This window comes from Ischnura elegans, chromosome 5 (assembly GCF_921293095.1).
Source record: "Ischnura elegans chromosome 5, ioIscEleg1.1, whole genome shotgun sequence".
Taxonomy (NCBI): Eukaryota; Metazoa; Arthropoda; class Insecta; order Odonata; family Coenagrionidae; genus Ischnura; species Ischnura elegans.
In genome coordinates, this window is record NC_060250.1 from 84718735 (window position 1) to 84739807 (window position 21073).

A 21073-nucleotide genomic window follows, 5' to 3' on the forward strand; every position below is an offset into this window, starting at 1 on the left:
ACGTTTATTACCTGATGAGGTATATTTGTCGATAATAAATCAAGAATACTTTTTTCTGTTTCATGCGGATACTATTTGAAACGATTAGATGTAAAAGTGTGTAATGATGCCTCGCGATTCACTTTATCCCTCCCACCAGGAATGAAGCTATACGTCTCCCAATCTATAGAAGGTACGTTGTAATCTCCACCTAAAATCAAGTTTCTTTCAGGATACTTGGTGCTATGCTGTTTATTTGAGTTTGAAAATCCAACTTTCACGTTAAATTTGAGTTAGGAGGTCTGTAATACGAGCGTAATAAAATAGTTTTGAATTTTGAACATTAAATTAAATTAACTCAGAGATTCAACACTGGTGTCAGTTACGGTTACCGTTTGGCTGACGACTGAATTCTTTACAGCTCTAAATGCTCCGCCCCCGCTCGATTAATTCTATCTTTCCGATTAACAGAGAACGAGTTGGGGAAGACCTAGATGCTATAAGAGTAGTCAGGAGTTTTATGCCGTCTGACATTACCAATGCATGCATGAGGCACATAGCTCATGTAAATCTCTTAATAATCACCTATTAAAATTGCGTAAAGTCGGAAAGTTTCCTTCGGTCGTCAGTGCATTAATAATCCTTATTTAAGCCAAGCGCTACCTCCTAGCATACTGCAACGTAGCGGCTCTTATAGCCTCGCCCCAAGGTCACCTCACACGGCGGCATCGGGAACTAGTATGACGCCACACGGGCTTTTCCCAGCATTCATACTTAGCCGTCGCGTTTTCGCGCACTTGAGAATTTTCGCTTTTCATTTAATCGCGAAAAATATATATAGTCATTTAAAAATCTAAAAGCGTGAATTGCGTACTCCAGGAGTAATAATCTTTCGATTTAGGCAATAAAAAAATAATAGGAAACCACCCTATTTTAGAAAATTCATATCACTGACAGCAGGATTTCTTTAAGGGTTCTCGACCGGGTTTGGTTTTCCGTGGCGAAGTTTCAATGCTCGACTCTATCATCATCATCAGGTGAATACGTTTAAAATCGTTTCATGCTTGACTAGATGGAAGTTTGATATATCAATGATAACAATTACAAATGGAAATTTCCTCACATTTTAGCAATTTTGACATAGATGTTTTACATTGTAATGAGATGGCTTTAAATTAGAAAGATTGGCAAGTTTTACGTTTGCATGAATGTGGAAATAAAATGTGTTAGTATGCCGTGGCGTATACATGGGGGGGATGGGTGGATGTATCCCCCCACCCCAAAGCCTTAGAGAAATCGAAAAATGTATTTTAAAATCATGTCTGGATTTGATACATAATCACTGCCTCCGTTTAATTTTAAATTATGAGCGCCAAAATGAAGTAAAATGCATTTTCAGGCATGTTATTTTTCAAAAATTTTCTTGAACTCCCCATTTCCTGGGGGGTAGCCTCCACTAATACCCCTCATTTCCCCCCTAATACCGCTCATTTCCCCCCAAAGCCCCCTCATCCCCCCCCCCAAAGCATATCTCTAGTTACGCCACTGTTAGTAGGTATGCGTAACATTTTAATGTTCTGGTGGTGCGCATGTGGGAATCCTCTTGCATGCTGCATGCGGCTGAATGATCACCGCCTGCAAAACACCATAGAGGTGGCTCGAAGTGTACAATGTACTTACATGTAGGTAGGTGAAATTAAGGATGAAATGATGGCTCATCTGCCCTGATGATGACGCGCGAGGCGAGCATCGAGACGTCGGCCATGCAAAACCTGGCCCGGTGGAGAACCTGAAAATATTTCTGGCAAACAGTCCACCGGGAAAGTCTACGACTCCTTTTTTCAGATTACTGAGCCCCTCTTCATGTCCATCAACCCAGAAACTATTGTCAATAAGGCGATGTTTTCGGCGAATTGAATAGAATAGCTGGACTTAGGCATTAGGAAACTGTTACGAAAAGGGCAAAGTTCATTCCCCAGAGGCGTAGTTTCCCCTCAACAGCTATTTTCCGCTTCGTAAACCAAAAACTAAAAAAAAATCCGAGAAATACCATCGACGGGTATAACTAGTGTCTTTCAGACCAATTTTGTCACTTCGAGAAACTGCATAGCTAAAAACATTTCATTATATAATTATAGTATTCTACCGATTAAGTAAGGCTTCCATGGAGGACTTTCTGGGAAAAGAGCATTCTGGGATCCTCCCCGTCCTTCAAGCACTTCCCTAGCTTCATCGTTAAAGACCGCGTACATTTATGTCATATTCTTTCAAGTAATTGCAGATTTTTTTGAGAACGGAAGTAATAATAGCAAGCGATAATGCATTTCCGGTCATTTCAATATCACAATCTTTCAGTATCTCGAATTTCAAACGTTTCACGGTTATTTTCACACGTATATGCAGTGGAATTTTATTATTTCGCACATTCCGCAAATGGCATTTGAATTTTATGATGGCATCAAGTGTATTCATAAATCGCGGAGCAGGCCTTTGAAAACAGTATTGATTTTCTAATTATTCCAACGTAAAGAAATATTTAACAAACATGAATGAAAATAATTATTTATTTTAAAGCATGAGTTCAGTGCTACTAAATTAAATTCCAATTTCTAATAATCCAAAAATACTCCACCCAAACAAGAAGGAGGGAAAATTACTCTTATCGGCAAATTTAAAAATATTAAAAATGAAGGAATGGAATATATGGGGCTTTTGACCATAGATTTCAAGAGTATCGTACATAAACTTTTTTAATGTGACGTCTTTCCAAGCATCTGGAAGAAATTAATATTCTGAAGAAATCAAACTGGAGTGTGCTGCCTTTATTACATTCTAAAGATCACTTTTGATAGATTTTAACGCCTGATATAGTATTATATTCTTTATGCCGACGAAATCGCTAAAATTAAGAGTATATAATGCCTTAAGTGGCATGCAACATGCCAATTAGAAGATGAAATCCGAGGAAAGTGAAAAAAGACGCCCATAGTGCCAAAAATAAATACATAGAATAATAAATTCCCTATGGTATCGTAAAATGGATCTTACAATTAGCATATGCACTCTCTTTTATCTTAATCTCTTTCCTCTTTTACGGTGCTGGAAAGAGTAATGACTTTTGTGGTGCGCTAGAAGATAGCTACACTTTATTACTATGATTCTTGGTATTGACATTCATTGAAGCAGATATTTCATCATTGCATTCTCAAAACAGTGGACTCCGAGCTACTAGATAATGTGTACTGACCTACGACACATATGCTATGCAGCTAGTTAGACTAAGGACATGAAGAAAAGATGTCAAGGTTGTAGCGTGATAGAGAACTGCACGCGTCTTTGCTTCAGATAGTTAGGCATCATTCGATATCAACTGCGGTTCGATGGCTGAGGAACGTCCCAGATCCAATCCAGTAGTGAAGAAATCGAGCCGGAAGGCGTGGGCTCCCCAAAATTGCAAAATACCTTTTGGCATAATGTCAAGATTCACGAAGTTTCACCAATGTGACATGTTCGTGACATCAAACTTCCATTTCATTTTCTATTATACACTACCCTAATTACAAGCTAGTTTGGATATACCTTGGACCTCGGCCTAACCATTACATGCATTAGGAAGGATTTTCAATAAAACGACCCTAAATATTCGATACCTCCGATGGGGGGGCCTAATTGTTTGCAAGAACATCACATCATGAAAACATTTATTCGTTTACTACGTAAAATTTATATAGGTACAAAATAGAAGATTACACACTAATCTTTCCACCTTTAATTCTCGTCTCGTTTCAATTGCAAATGTTTTACCAGTGAAATAATGAGTCCATGGTGCAACGAGAGACCGCCGTAAAATATTGCACGTATAAATACATTGCTTCACATAAAATGAAAAACGTTAGGCGCGTTTTCCACAATAACACTCGAAAGTGGCAACTCCAGAAACTGCTCACACCAATCAGATGCTGAATTTATGATAAACATAAATTGAGAGTTATAGTAGACCATGCACCCCACATTATTCGTTGTGCATGAAGCAATTTATTTAGACACTGTCAGGATCATACAATATGTACTTTCAATTTTTTTAATCAACGAGAAAAACGGTGTTTTGTATAAAAAATTATTTTTACGTTGCAATATTATTTCTTATGTTTTTCTTCTTTTATTGTCTTACCTTTTATATAAATTCACTTTTTCTCACTTATTCTTTTGTCTGTTTCACTTTCTTTTCCTCTTCCTTCATTCACTTTATTTTTTATTTTAAATTTATTGTTTAATCAATTTTTCAGAGTACTTTGATGTCAACTAATTTGATGTTGTAATTATCTATCACTTTCCTTCCTGATAGCGATCGCAGCGCCGACATCGGATTTTTGTAGCCATGTTTTTAAACTTATCTCCACATTCAATTTACAAGTCTGAATAAAAATCGAGATACAGACCCAATCATTATAAAAGTGTTAGAATATTGCATTGTCGTCTGGTTAAGAGGTATCCTGAAAATTTCAGCATGATATCTAATCGGAAAGTGGGTTACAATTAAGTTTCAACATCCGACCCGGACATGACGACGAACAAAACCAATCGAGTCCATAAAATGCAATAAAATGGAAACCGAATGTATTTAAAAATATTGTCAGGCGTCAGTACAGACAAAGTTACTCCTTTAATCTCCCAGCGAATTATAATCACAAAATCCTTGAATGCGACTCTTTTATTTCTCGACCCCCAAGGGCGCAATCTGAAATGAACTTAGACCCATATTGTCCTCCAGCGATTGTGCAATCTAAGATGACCTACGACCCATGACGTCCTCTGCAGTAAAAGAAAACATCCTGTACATACACTCACCAACAAGAACATACAAGAATCATGAACCTAAATGTTAGTTCTCGAAGGAAATGCGAAAGCTGAGCCACATCACGACCACAGAATTCAAGACCTGAAGAGCCAGAGATATCAAGACGTGATGTCGAAAACAGCCTTTTTTTAAGGGAACACTCAAGTGGTTACTCCAACTGGAAAAGAAATTAACCTATAATACGCACTGAGCAGACGGTAAGTGTACATTTTCCCGTGAATGCACCTTTCTTAAATTTGGAAAAGGATTCATACTCCTATTATAATAGATACTAGTTTATAAGCAAAGCAAAAGTTACTAATCATTAGCGTAACAAAAGAAAATATTTGTGAACTGTTTACGAACCTTGCTGACCTAAGTCTCACCTCTTCAGTTTTTAGGCATTCATGCATACCACCATTTTCCTCGTCCAGGTCAGTGTAAGACATACATGTACAACTGTGATAGAAAGCAGTAAAAGAAAATGTATCTACTTTACGAGGGCATGAGCAGGTTAAGATGGCTAAATTCCCTGTCAGAAGAGCAATCCTACGAAAATGCTATGCATCTATTTGTGTTACACTTTTTGGTCATCTTGCATCATAATTCTCGATCCTTAAGCATTCCAAAAAGTGATAGCGCGATTGTAAGGCCGCATTTACACTTGGCGCAACTATTGGTTGAATGAACGAATATTAAGGAGCATAATTCGTAGCTATCCGATATGCATTCCGGCGCATGACTCCTTGCTAGCGAACAAACATACGTTATATACAGTGCAATTTGAACTTATAGATTTCACAAAGTGAGATTTTTCGCTCGGTGGAAACAAAACCATGCTTAAAACACTTGAAAAAATGCGACATTTCCAATACGAGGAAGCTAAGGAGTAGTGCGATTATTTTCAAATACCTTTGCGACTTGCACAGTTATGCGAGATCGGTGTGTTTAGAACGGCGTCGCGGCAGGAGTTGGGACCTACGACACTAGGGATGTGGGATAGGAGGGGAAGAGGAGGGCGTTGCCATGTTCTCAGAAGTCTTTGCCAACGGTACTGCATAGAGGAGGTTCCATTTCATCCCATATAAGGCTGATTTCTGATGCCACTTCGGTTGCATTTTAATCGGTGTTCATACAATGTCCGCGGCGCTGTGATGAGTGCAATAATATTCACTTTTTTTACAATATTTTGAAGTACATATAATGTTTGTAATGGCGCGGAATAGCATTGAAAAGTTATGCATTTGATAGATATATGTATATAAATCATCATAGATCATTAAGTATATAAATATCAGTTTACACTCCAAATTGTATCTTATTTCCACGTGAAACTCGGATCAGTTTGTCCGTCAGCGACGCGAGTGGCGACTTCTTGAGACCCATTTAAATGCGCGTTGAATAACAACACATATAGAGGACATCCTGAGGATCCTTTTTGCAATATCCGTGGTCTTTACCAGTGCCAAGGAGGTTGGAATATACTGGAGGGGGCTCCACTGGTTCCGAGCGTGAAGCGAAGTGTGGCAGCAAGGAGGTTGTAAACATCTGGAGGCGCCGTTCCCGAGTTTTTAGCGTAATAATAGTTCCGCCATCTTGGTTTGACAACTTTTAGACTGACACTTAATTACTTAATTATAAAAAATTCACGGTTTTTTCCAGGTTTTCACGGTCTAAACGGTTGAGACATGGCTGTTGAATGGAGATGCTTTAAATTCTCTCATCAAAGAAGGAGGACAATTATTATTTCTTTATTTTTGATCTGTTTATAATACCCCAAATGTTGCTAACTAATCCCGTATCACCACTCAAAAACATTCAAATCGGTAGGTAATCTTATAACTGCCGAACCTCGCGGTTTTCAATTTCAGAATTATTTTCGGTCGCGCGCTATCTCTTCACTGCTGAGTCTAGTTCGATACCTCCACTGCAAAAACGCTCAACAATCGTCTACCGATATCCCATCTCCTTTTCTCCAAGCTTGGAGGTGAGCGTTTATGCTCCGGACCACGGTCTTAGAATATGAGAAGGTCTGGACACTCTCCGTTCAGGCATGGTCATTTAATGAAGCCGTTTCCCGTTGAGGCCGGTAGGGGCGCCACCTATCCTGAAGGGCAAGTTTCCTACGTATCTGTATACGATACTTCAGTAATTATGCACTAATTTATGGCAAAAATGAATATAAACACATCGAAAGTGGTTACTAGTTAACAAGTTCATATGCACTTAACATCATATAGCGCAAAATACCTAGAAATCGTTCTCATACGTGAGTATTAATCAAATGGAAGGCGTTGGATTTCAGCTTCGTCTGCTTCCATACCTTTGTAAAATCAGTTACAGCCATAACGAAAGATTGTCAGCAGTTAAAAACTTATGTAGTGAGGAAAGGTATTTTTAAGGAAATAATTATTTATAGCTATCTTGTGGTAAACGTTAATATAAGTTGTCATAGAAGCTACGCACGCACCATTGCCTCTGAGCCCATCGGCATGTTTCCACGGCCTTATAAGAACATAGATGTTATTCCTTGCTTTCAAACACTATTAACAAATATAATATCAGAAACGAAAACGGCTTCTTACCAAGGCCGAAGTGAAATACTTCTTATGAAGTGACGTATGTTAATGTTTTTAATCTCCTGAGTCTCGATCAAGTGATAATAATAATGGCAGGGCACAGCAAACCTAGAAAAATGATTCTATCCTTGGGACGTTTTGCGGGTATAGAATAGGCATATTTAATCGTTGAACAGGGTGAATAATTTCCGGAAGTACCATTATTACCGTTAAAGGCTATTTTATAACGATGCTTGCCTACTCACCAAAGGAATAATTTGAGATTTAAGGAAGTAAAATACCATATGAAAGATAAGAACGAAAGAGATTTTGCAAATAATTTCCGAATAAACTTCCACGAAAACAGTGCAATGGATATAATCCGAGGGATTTGCGTATGTCTGATCACTTTCAGGTGCTGGCAAATCTGAAATATTATCCCTCGCCAAAAAATAAAATGAGTAGTACGACAGAAACCACAGGCTAATACTGCTAATACGCGGTAAATGTAGTACTTTTCATGAGAGTTGCACGCACCATCGATAACAGCTGCATTAAAAGAAATCATCGAAAGAGGCATTAAGAATGAAAACGATTCACATTTTTCCAACTTATATAATGTACACACACATCAAATCTACATTTCCAGAATGAATACACAATGCTATTGAAACTGAGATTATTTATACAATCAATGCAAGGTAATGTCATGAAAAATAAATTTTAAGTACTCACAATTTAACATTTCTATTAATTCTTTCAATTACTAATTTCTATTTCTAATTACTAATCATTCTAAGAGATTCAATTTAGTAGGAGAGAATGATGAATAGTTGATGAAAGCCGTCGCACATCTTGCATTTTCTCAGTGTTACTTCATTCCTCCACTGTGAATGACATTGACCACTGGAACAGCAGAACCTGTAATTTAAAATATGCATAAATTTTGGAGCTTTAGCACACCAAGAAAAGGAATCGTACAGCTATTTTATCGCTTCTCAGGGTCCTTGGGGACTCTAAAAAGCGAAATCCCCGAAGTTTTGTGGCCGTAACCAGTGGTGCAACGCGGTACCACACACGTCCACGGCATTTTCCTTTTTTCAGTAAATCCGCGATATATATCCACGAAATATTAATGTAGAACAATAAGAAAATAATGCAGAAGACTAACATTCGAAAATAAATGAAAACTAAATCTTAATTAATTACAAAAATGACTATTTCCACTCACCTGTAGTATGCGCTCAACAATACGGAAATTAACTTACCCGCTAATTCTTGCCCTCCAGAATACGTGGCGCCGCCCCGGCAAACGTGCGGCAGGTTGAGGAAACGACTTCAATAAAAGACCATGAGTTCCCAATGGAGTAGGATAGGAAGTGTCATAGGGCTGCTCCGGACACTTCCAGCTGAGTTGATTCGTATTGTTGGGCAACTAGATGAGCGGATTTGATTCAGTGGGCGATTGTTGCGCGCTTTTGTAGAGGAGGTATCGAGTTTTTTTGCGATCGCGCATCCCATACTTGGCTTAAGCTCCTAATGTCTGGCGCTTATGTCGCGTTCCCATCCTCTCGAGTTATTATTATTGTTATTATTCAAGTATTCTACCGATTAAGGTAGGTTTCCGTGGAGTACTTAATAAACATTCTGGGAGCCTCCCTTTCCTTCAAGCACTTCCCTCTTCAATTCACTATACTCCCTTTCGTTATATCTTTAAATCCTATTCTTTTCCTTCCTCTCCCTCGTTTACCTAACATTCTACTCTCTAAGAACGTTTTCAACTATAACCCCACCGCTAAATACTCCCTCCATCCATACCTTCTGTCTCCTCCGTATCTCATCTAAAAGCTGGCTCTCCTCATCCACCATATCCAACACTTCGTCGTTCCTCCTCCTCTCCTTTCCCTTTCTTCTGCACATCCACATCTCCAACTCCTCCAGTCTTCTCTCTTCCTCCTTCCTTAGTGTCCACGTTTCCGCACCGTAAAGCGCTACTCTCCAGATCAGACTCCATCCCCTCGAATAGTTTCTGTAATATGTACTCGTAGGGGTTCTGCTAACAAAAAATTACATTTTCAACCCATATTTTCTATAATATTTATTCATTCACGGATGGCATTTCCCTGGGATGTGTGAGGTCGTATTCTTTGTCAGCAGCCCTAATCGATGAAACCAACTCAAGTGACAATTAATGAAAACAGGATTGCCTGCACCTTGTCCCGCTAAAGCTTAGCACAAGCATTGCGATGTCTGATATGCTGTGCGTAAGTTGCGCTGTCATGAAAAATGGTTGTGCCTCGAATTTGGATGGTTTTTGTTTTCCACAGAGGCATGAGCTCATGGACGACATTTTGAATGTTATTGATCGATTATTTCGCAAGCCTCACGATCTTGCCCAACTTCCACGGAAGAAACATGCCGAGAGAAGGCAATAAATGCAGTATCCAGGCGAAAAGATTTTGGCTTGTACATCCAAAAAAGGCACACAATTTACGATAACTGTAAGAATCAGAGTCTTCAGAATCTTAACGTCATGTCTCATGAAGACACTGTAGTGGACCATTCTTTTTTATATCTCAAATAACTTTTTAAAATCTTTAAATAACATTTGCGTCTTGGGGGCCCGCAGGGGAAATTGCTGTTAAATAATGGGAATATATGGAATTTACCGATGTCACCTGACCTAAAGACAGCACGATAAAAGGTGCATCCAAAAAGGCTGATAATTTGAGATAATAGTGTTAAACAGTGCATGAATTTGGCGTTATGTCACATAAGTACAATGTAGAGGGCTATTTTTTTAATATAATAAAAATGTCTACGTAAAAGACTTATGTTATAAAACGTTGATATGAGAACCAGGAGAGAAAATTGTCGTTAAATATTGCGACCATATGGAATGTACTGAAATAACATTGCTTCCCTAAGGTGTGCATAACGATAAAAAGTGCTTCACCAGACGAAATTTTAATGTGGATAATGAATCTAAAATCTAGCAAGATTTTACACGCGCACCTTCAACTGAAAACCATACCTGTATTTCAACAAGAAAAACGGCATTGGAAGAAAGAAAAAAATATCAGTAAGTAAATAAGAAATAGATCTTTTAGCGCTCACTCACACATTGTTTTAAATCCATTGCATAGAGATGGAGCTGGAGATTTCTAAGCAGTGAAAGTCGTCTCATACCACAGTGTGGCGTAAAAACCGAGCGGCCTTCGGATTTTTTTACGTCTTTCTTTCTGTCTCACTTATCGCAGTATTTTGCGTCCTTCGTGAATCCTGTCGCCGTTGAAGCATGTCGGGTCGCTATGCGAGAAGCATGCGGGTAATTCCACGTCAGTTCAACACAGAAAAGTGACGTTTTAACCCGACCATATCAGATTTCGTTCAAATTTGGTGCATTCAATGATCCTGGTAAGAGATAGAAAAATACAAATTTGCAGAGGTAAATGAAGATGTTGACTAAATTTATAGGTACGTAAGTAGTGACAAAAGTTATAAGTACGCAGATGTTGGAAATTTGTCGAAATTTCAGCGTGTCTCTGTAAAAGTAAATGACTTTAATTCTGGTTCTATTCAAGGTAGAAAAATGAAACATGTCTTTGGAAAGTAATATGAAGGGCTTTATATTGATATTCAACATGGTTTATTTATAAGAATTTCAACACTCGAGGTCATCGACCTTGACCTTGAATATCACAAAACACCCCCTCTTCAATTTTTTTATAAAAATATATGTTACTACTTATACATTTAACTATACGTATGCAAAATATCAAGATGGCACACTTTAGGCATCTCGCCCAAAAAAATACTCGTCTAAAGTCCTACACAACCAAAATGCAAGAAGTACCACTTAAATATGGAATGCCCATTGTTGAACAGTATAGGTCATGAGTAACCTTGAACATAAATATGACTATATTATTGCAGTGTTACAGAAAACGTGCTGGGTAGCTTCCATGAAAATACAGTAAAACTTGGTAACACACCACCTCATAAGTTACCAATTAAATTATTGATGTTCACCAGGTCTGATCCAGGGAGACTGTACACTGTATTCCCTTCCAGTTTGTGTCCAAGGATTGAGTCTTATGAGAATGGGATGTCTTTTGATGATATGTCTTTGTCTGGTTTGGTAGGGAACACAAACGAAGGAGATGGTCCATGTGGGTGAAATAATATGGTCTGCACTTCGGCTGTGTCAAAAGTCTGAAATATGTCAAAAATAATCTGGAAATAGTCTTTCATCGGCTCGTATCACTCTTTGAGATGTTACACTTTATGAGTGATCTTAGTGCGTTCATTCGTACATACGTTCTAGCATCGAGGGTCAACATTAGTCATTACTGTGAAAGCTTTTTCTCCGAAGTAGCATGTTGGATCTTCCTCTCTCTCTCCTTAGATTTGACGCATTTCTTCTCTAAGGAGAAAGCGTATTGTCTGAATTCCTTACTATCCTTGATTTCTCAGATATAATTTTTGATGTAATAACTGTCACCTACCCTGAGAGCATGAAGCACACTCACTCAGTGATTCAGCCTTAAACTCAAGAAGACTTGAGAACGTTGGGTGGCAAACAAATGGTTTTACAAGTTTCCAGTCGATATTTCAGTTGAAGATCACTTGCGTTAACACTATCTCGCAGAATCCATTTATTAAAGGCATTCTTTGCTTACATCGCTGAATATGCATTTGAGGCTTCCTGTTATTTGCTTTGCTTAGATTCAAGCCAAGCACCACTGCTGCGCCGGTAAATTATTTTGTCTTCCAGTCCATGTCTTCAATTTTGAAGGTGATGATTAATCGAAATTATTGTACCGCATAGAAATTTAAGATCACAGATTGTTGGGCAGCACATTTTTGGCCGCTTCGGAAGATTCATGTCGACGTCGTATTCGAAGAATGCAGTCATGTCACTTTTAGAAGTTAAAACTTAGCTTCTTATATATGTGAGTTAGATATCTACATTAAAATTTAAATGCATGGGAGTTAGATATCTACATTAAAATTTTAAATGCATGGGTTGGAAATCATCTGATCCGTCACATAGTCATCTACTAATAGCTTGTACCCTCTATAGGGTATGCGCGACCTAAGAGAAATGAAAAGGCGTGACTGCTGTCAGCTCATTTATATAATGTTGCATTTGCAAGCAATTTTTTGTGCTGCTACGCGCGTCATTTTTTTATGAAAAATCCTTGTCTTTCAGCTCACATAATAGAAATTTTGCCTTTTCAAATATTCTTAAGTGTTTTCAAATTGTTATTTTGGGGAAATTTACTTTTCGGGCCTTAAATGGTAAGTTTTTAAGTGATATTTTTCAGCAACAGCGTTTGACGTCAGTAAGAACTATTTTACCGTATCGAGGTATATCTTATACTAAACGGGTTTGTATACCTACACGCCTTTAGACTAATGTTAAAGGAATTGTCCAACCTTCAAAACGCGCTTTGAAAGAAATTATATTGCTTATCAGGAAGTAATTAATAATTTGCAGAATTATTTTTTTACTGAGCCGGAAACAACGTCATCTTGGAACATGCGAGATGGACGGATTTCAATCGTGTACGCTGTATGAGGGATAGGAACTAGACTTACGAAACATCAGCATTGAATGAGAAAAAACTTCTAGGAGACAGAAATAACTACCGGGTGTCACAGTAACATCAACCTCGAACCAGTAGGAATAGCATCAACCTCCATCGTTCACGGAGGCTACAGGAGAGAGGAAATAATAAGGGAAATATGCAATAAGTACGCATAATAATTCCTGACTGGTCGTTAAGGACAGATTTTTCTAACTGTTCTTTTGGACTGAACAGGATGAAAATGAACGGTTCACCAAAATGAAAAATTTAACCTACCTCTCACCTACTTGTACACTACAAAGAAATTTTACATCGCATCTGCCATTGCAAATCTCGGGAAAGTAGTAAGGAAGACGTCAAAATGAGTACCTTCCAGCAGATTTCGGATGGAGAAAGACTAGTGAAGTCCGTCAGCTGACTCCCAAGCCGGGAAAGGAGTTCCTCTTGAATCAATGGCGGGCGGGTATTCAAGTCGGAATATAATTCTTCCCATCCAATTTCAATAAATATGGACCTCTTCTTCTCACCCAGCTGTGGGTTACCAACCCAGACCGCCCTGTGGGATACGGCGGTAAGGACACAACGGAGTGGCAACTGGGTTTACGGGTCACTGGACGGGCAACAGAATTAAGTAAATCGGCCATGGACCTTGAAGTTGTAGCTGAAGCGTGGCGTCGTGAAAGTGTTGAGGACTGCGTCACAGGCATCACGTCCGCCCGCAGCTGGGGTCTGGTACGAATTATGTCCCAACTGTAAAGGCCGTTTTACACGGGGCACGTCATTGCGCAATCTGACGTATGTAAGTAGGCGCAGTCAAAACTTCGTCGTGTAAACCGGTGAGTTGCTACGACACATGCTGCGAGAATGCATGGATGCGAGACGGAAAAATAGCCCCCGCTCTAATTCCAAGCCCGCATTCTCGCAATTTCAACAGGTTTTCAGTTCTAACATGCGCGATGGCGTCCCCCATGTAAAACGGCCTTAAGAATCTCATTGCAACACACATATTTGGAGTAGGGTAACGGAACCAGGGGTGTGAGCCACCAACACAAAAAGAAGTCACCACGCGCAAATGCAAGGCCAGCTGAAAATAAGATCGTGGATATCCCAGAATATATACAATACTAGAACGTACACTCGATTTTTAACCTTAGATCTGCACTTCTTGATGTTGGAACTCAATTTTAAATCGATATCTAGTGACCAATTCGCGCAGTGAAGACCATCGTCGCGGAGGAGAGTGCGCGACGAAATAAATGGACCTGGAAGACAATACTATAGACGTTTTAAGGACTGTTTAGGCGGTAAATTAACCCGTGCGAGTCAAATTCTAAATGTATGAACGCGTAAATGAACACGAAAATGCATCGTGTAACCACCCAACATGTGCGAATGCCAATACAGACAATAGAACCAGTTATAGTTTAGTTCATGCATTCGTACATGTTCAGTTCCGGTCCACGACAATAGTTCATGCAAACAGGCATTAACTCGTACGAGTTTATATATCGTGTAAACATCATACATTTTACAGGCCTTCACAGTCGGTGCACATGCCTACGGTAAACACGAGATGTTAGAGTTTAGCTCGCGATCGCCACAACCAGTCAATGCGAAGGACGCGGATTTACAATTCTGAACGCCGCCACTTTATCGTGAACGGCCAGTGGTATCATGTGGACTTCAACGGTCACCTAGGCTTGGAGTATTACCAAAGGCTACACACAATATTCAAGAACATCTGCAAGAAAAAAATATCCTCTTTTCAGCACGCTTAATTCTACATGTACATAATACCCTGTGAGCCACCTCTAGGGTGCTTGGCAGGGGGTAATCAATCACCAGCATGCAATTGAACTCCAAATTCTGACAACATAAAGATTTCAAACAAGATACATTGAAGAGGTGCATTTTAGAGGTCCTCAAAGCAATGGGATGAATTCGGAAGACCATGAAAATCTCCACACTTCTAAAATTACAAAATAACATCGGCGAGGACAAAACTACATAAAAGGTTCCGCCCATATCACCACCTGGACATCCTGTCGACAGCGCAGCGGACGAAACCTATTTCCGTTAAAATTCCTCGCCCCGTATTACGAACAGCTGACTCGAACTGGCTTCCAAAATAATGCTACAAGCCTCCGAAAAATTCCGTCGCTGCTAAGTCTACGGATAGCCAATTGAGATAAAACGCATAATACAGCAGGTATGAAGCCGAAAAATCACTTCCTGCGTCTACCTACTGTCTTTAATGACACATTCACATCACTTACACACAAAATGAATTTAAATGGCAACCGCCATCAAACGTGAGGATCAGGTTAATGCATTCGAATGGATTTACTAAATCACCAATCTGATTCGTTAGCACACGCTGAGTTCCTGTACGGTTACCAGTTATACTTAGTGCTTCACTGTAAGCTGAGGAGTGAACTGAAATTTTGGTATTGCAGTGATCAAAGCATGGCATTACTCGGCAACTGATATCAAGTCAAGATATAAAATAGATGTTTGTTTCAGATCCTTCTTATAGATTTATAACCATAACTCACGGAAAACAGTAACATTTTACCAATGCTTATCGTAGAATAAAATAATGGAGATATCTAAGACGCTTTTCGGCTCACAGAGCTAACGTCTGGTACAAGACATCAGATAAAATGAGATCATCACATTTATACTTTTGAGGAGGAGGTGGTTGAGTATTTGACAAGTTTGAAGAAGGGGTGGGAAACAGAAGTACAGTGGGGTGAAATACGGAAAACCATGGGTAGTGATAGGAGATTTTTAGCTGCTATAGTGTCACAAATAATTCAAGTGGCTCATGCCATTCAACCTCCCAAAAACTATCTGCTTTTCATTGAACAATATTGACTTGTCAATGTACCATTAAATTTGACCATTTTCAATCGTGAACTTCCCACAGTTAAATCCATTGCAGTTTCTAATGGCTACATTTAAATACTGTAGCTAAAATCCTACAGCGAAAATTAACAACGAAACCTATTCCACAGCTTTGCTCCCTCATACCTATCATAGAAATGTTACCGATTATTGTTTGTGGAAGATCTATATATTAATCAACTTCCTCGCAAATTAACCAAAATTAATGTAATGTTTTTGTACAACTCTGGTACTCTTGGTAAAATTCTGTATCGTAACAAGGTAAAATAGAACTCTAACATCAATCCGGGATATACGTAATAAAAACGTGTTTCACGCAACAAGTGTTACATAGGCCAGACCATTAGAAGCTTCAGTACTGGAATGAAAGAGCACAAAAAATGCTGGAATAATGGGGATTAAACGTCACTTTCCACCAAACACTTGCTACATACTTTCAATTCTTGCAAATTCCATCCAGAAATTCTCCACGTTAAAAAAGGGCACAAGACTAGAATTTAGAAATTTTTGAAATTGCTATCCATTTTCTCAAAATACGTAGGTGTGAAAAGATTACCTGAAGGCAGAATTGAGTGGAGAGATGTGTCAAACCAATCCTAGAATTATTAACCTGTGATGATGTTCTTCTAAAGTCATCAAAAAGTCCTTCTAATACCCACTTTCCCCGAATCTCCTTGGTTGCTTGTTTTCTCTGTCTTTTCAACTGTACAGCTGTTTCTGACACCTTAACAAAACTTGTCAATTCCTCCCCCAACCTCTTACTTTAACGTATAAATGTGATGTACTCATGCACTGTGATGTCTCGACCCACATTATGGATCTGAGAGCCGAAGAACGTCTAGTGCATTTAAATAATTGCAGAAAAGTTCAATTACATCTTACTTTAATATTTATTTTAAACAGGAGGGATGGTCACAAGCCAAATTTTTTTCCTATACATTTATTTTTTCTCTGAAACACCATCCAGAGGGCACTTATGAAACATGCCGTCAATGCAGTAAAATATAGATAACACAAACATCCTAAGTCATGAAAGAGGTTATCACAAGTAGTGGACGATATAAATTTTCCAAAACCAGTTTCATCCTTCAACAGATTAAGGCAGAGTGACACCATTCGAGCTATCACGGCCGAAAAAAAAAACAGAAGAGTTTAGGGGTCATTACCATTTCCTTCGCGAATGCACGAAAAAATATCCCCATAAAATTCAGATGGAACCGATTGTCGTAATATTACTTGTCCCACCCGAAATCCAATCAAAGCTCAGAAAGTTTCATCTTCGACATGCCTAACACGTCGCCTACCTTCCAGCTGATTCAAAATCAGAAACCTCAAGAGATTCACCATCAAGAGAGAGTCACTCTACTCCTACAAGTGCACTCAGAATGACAAAAGAGAAAAAATTGAGTTTTTTTAAACCTTTGTCATACAGGCGTTTCCCTCCTAAATCGTTCACGTCCCTATAAAAAATAATGCCATTCATTCAAATTGCAGGGCATCCACCTTGGACATGATAAAATATTGTCATATGTCATCCTTGTTACCGCATGACAAACCGTCAAAAAATAGAACAGAATTTAAAGCTCTCTACACTTACAGCTAGGTGCATCGATTATGAATAATTGGTCCAACTTGTTACAAGAGTGGTCCCACTGAGTGCTTTCGGATAATTATGTGGAAGAATTTTATTCAGTGAAAATGCTTTTCACTGAATGCTGACTGCTATCACCTGGCCACAAACGTTCTGAACACAGCGAAGAAAAAGCGAGCCGAGTGAATTTCTCGAATATTCCACATAGTACCAAGTGCCAACGAATGGGTCGAAGGATCGTGAGCGGCATAGAAACAGCTTTGAAACGTCAGTTGTCGAGCATTGTAACATTCGATTTAAAACATGCCAAACCGGAAAAAAATTTCGAAAGCCCAAGTCACAAACGCAAGTGGACTGCTGTATCCATTCCAGTAATACGAGAACGTGAACCAGAGAGATATTTGTGGTGATAAATAGGGCATAACTAAAAACAGCAAAAAATAAAAACTAAGCCAGTAACTACAGTACTAAAAATTATTTCTTGAATAAGGGAAAAAAGAAACATATTTTGTCATTTTAACCTGAAAACGCACTCAAACTGTACCATCAATAAAACTGTAATTTGAATTTGAACTCTGAATTTCCAGTCATGTATTTCAAAAAAACTTAATTATGGTAATAGTATATACCAAGTCACCAAATCTCTATTGCTATCATATTGTAATTCAATCAATGATTTGATCCGCAAGTAATAAAGCATTCAAAGAAGTGGTGTAACTATGGAGGGGATGAGGGGATAGATCCCCCCCCAAAGTCTCATTCAAAACTTATTAAAACTATCGCCTAGTTTCGACTGCATCTGCTTATAGTTACATTTGAAGAGCCAAAATGATGTAAAATGTATTCCTAGATATGTCGTTTTTCAATAATTTTCCCAGACCTCCCATTGCCTGGGGGGTTCCCCTCCGTCCCCCAACGCATATTCCCAGTTACGCCAATGCATGTGACAATATCTTATCATGTCCAAGGTGAATACCCCGCCGTTTGGACGCATGGCATTATTTCTTATACGAGGATTTCGGAGGGAAACGCCAATATGACACAAGTTGAAAATCCCCTAATTTTTCTCCTTCTATGTCATTCCGAGTGCATTTGTAAGAGTACAGTGAATATCTATAATAATGGTGAATCTCTCAAGGTTTCCGGTTTGGAAACAGCTGGAAGGTAGGTGACGTGTTCGATTTGTCGAAGATGAAACTTTCTGAACTTTGTATGGGTTTCGGGTGTATGGTGGTGGGACAAATAATGTTAGAACAAACAACATCTACAATATACCCTGCGAGCCACCTCCAGGGCTAAAAAAATTAATTTAAACTATTGTCTAGTTTTAACATATAATAACGGCATCTGCTTAAAGTTCAATTTTTAGTGCCCAAAATGATGTAAAATGTATCTCCAGGCATGACAATTTTTAAAAAAGTTAACCAGATTTTGCCTGGAGAGGGAGGGGGTGCCACCCCAGGCCATCTCATCCCCCCAAGACATATTCCTTCCCCACTGATTCAAAGGATAAAAACTCATCCGAGTCAAAGAAAACCCTTCCATGACACATCACATGGCAACCGTCTTCCCAGCTGGAGGGGGTAAAATAACAATAACACAACAGTAATCGCCTATGAAGCTCCGACCTTCCACAACGTCCACTCGCAAAACGCACTGGTTTAAGTCACAGATCTTTCTGGATGAGATCTGTCACAACAACACCGTTCCAAACTCCAATTCGCATGTAAAAACACAGGTACATTCCACTTCCACTACACCGCAGTGGTAACAGGCATACACACTCAAAATTCACCTGTTCCTAAGACCTTACACATGCATAGATAAGAGACCATGGTACATATTGACTAGTAATCACCGTCGCAAAACATTTTCCGATCTAATCCAGTTGAAACAACATATACATACACAGAGCTTACGCAGGGTCAACACAAGTGTATTCACACTCCATACAAGTTGACAATTGGTACCGCAAAAACCACGCTCAGTTGCCAATGAAATATTCAATGGTACGCCGCCAATTACGCTTTTGGTCGCTAATATGTTTCTAAGTTGATCTCAGTCATACAACACTGAAAAATAATTTCACTAAATATGAGCCAATTACGTGTTGTGGCTATTAATAGTAGTATCGCGTACGAATTTTCGCATTCTAATGATAATATAATCACATTTTAACTAAACGCTGTGAAATTGCGTTCTGTAGGAATTCATTAGCACGTTGGAAAACCAAAGACGGAATGAAGACGGAAAGAAACGAGGTCATCATGAGAAGTGGAAACATGTTAGGAAGGCAGAGAAAGGTCCTCGCCCAAATCCCCAAATCCGTCAACCAACTCTGTAAGGAACAAATCTCGCTACATACACGTGAATCAACTAAGGGACTATCGGATACCCATTTCCATCGATTTCAAACTGCAGAAACACTGGCGAAAGGGAAACTCATGACTGAGTTAGTAGCACTGAGGAAATGGCGACCCCGCTTCTGCGAAACAGGTCGCCCGTCCAATGACAGAGGAAGCACTCACCTTAGACTCCATTATCTACAGCTGACTAAGGGGCTGGCGTTGAATCACTGCAGATGCTTAGGCATGGGTAGGCTCGGTTGAAGGTCTAAATGCTGAGAAGGGTAATCCAAAAGGCGAGACACTTCACACGCAGGACGGAACACAACAACATTAACACCACCATGGCACTGAGAGAGAGCGATATGCACTTCACGATACCAAAATAAGGCGGTGCACTTGAAAACCAACACACAGATCACGTCACAAGGCGTGTGAGATCCAAACGGTAGAACCAAAAGAACACTACTTGACTCGTTATGTCACACGATCAAACGAGAAGGAATCGTTGACGGGAGTTACAAACTCACCGAACGATATTCGTCGACCTACTGACTTTTCCCGCCTGGAGGCCCGGAGCGCGCAAGATCCAAGGCTTTCCCGTCCGCCCCTCCCCAATCCAACTCCCCTCCAACCTCAGGGATACGAAATTACCACCACGTGCTTATTCTTATGCCCACGAATATTACGATAATCATGGAGTCCCCTTGCTCATGCCATAAAACAGCACTGCAAGCCACAGCGCAGTATTCTGGCAACCTTAGCAAGAAAAATACCATTCACATTAGCATTCCTTTCTCTCGGCCATGATCGACCGTAAAAGAGCTCGGCAGCAGTTGAGTGAGTTCCAACTCCGAAATGTTGGTAAAACTTTGCCGTCTGCTGCCGTCGTTGTGACTGGTAACCCCACCTACCGGCCGTCGAGGGAATTAAACCGGTAGTGGAGGGGAGAGGGGAAATAGCCTTCCCCGCGTGGCGGTCGTCGGCATGGCAGCGTTCTCGCGTAAAAATAAACCGTTTCCTTGGAGGGGGAGGGAGGAAGAAGATCGCCGGCTGTTTACAGTCAGTTAAAAGTTACACCACCCTCGCAGCTGGACTGCAGGGACTCAGGTTCGATCAGGTACGGATTAAGGGGGGTCATGATCTCCCGAAAGTTTATCAAGAATTAAGAAACGAAAAATTGGAAACGGATGAAAATCAGTGGGAAATACAGGAAGTAAGGGATTGGGGAGGTAGTTGAATAAGTTCGAGTGTAAGAGATC

General features: G+C 39.6%; 1 protein-coding gene across 1 annotated transcript in view; it reads right to left on the minus strand.

Annotated features, from left to right (window-relative positions):
- The window catches only part of LOC124159150, a 229009-nt gene extending 208623 nt beyond the window's left edge, over positions 1-20386 (minus strand). The window contains exon 1 of the mRNA XM_046534749.1: positions 19995-20386. Coding sequence (XP_046390705.1) covers positions 19995-20006 — 12 coding nt within the window. The 5' untranslated portion in view covers positions 20007-20386. The remainder of the gene's footprint in view (positions 1-19994) is intronic.
- Positions 20387-21073: the final 687 nt, after the last annotated feature.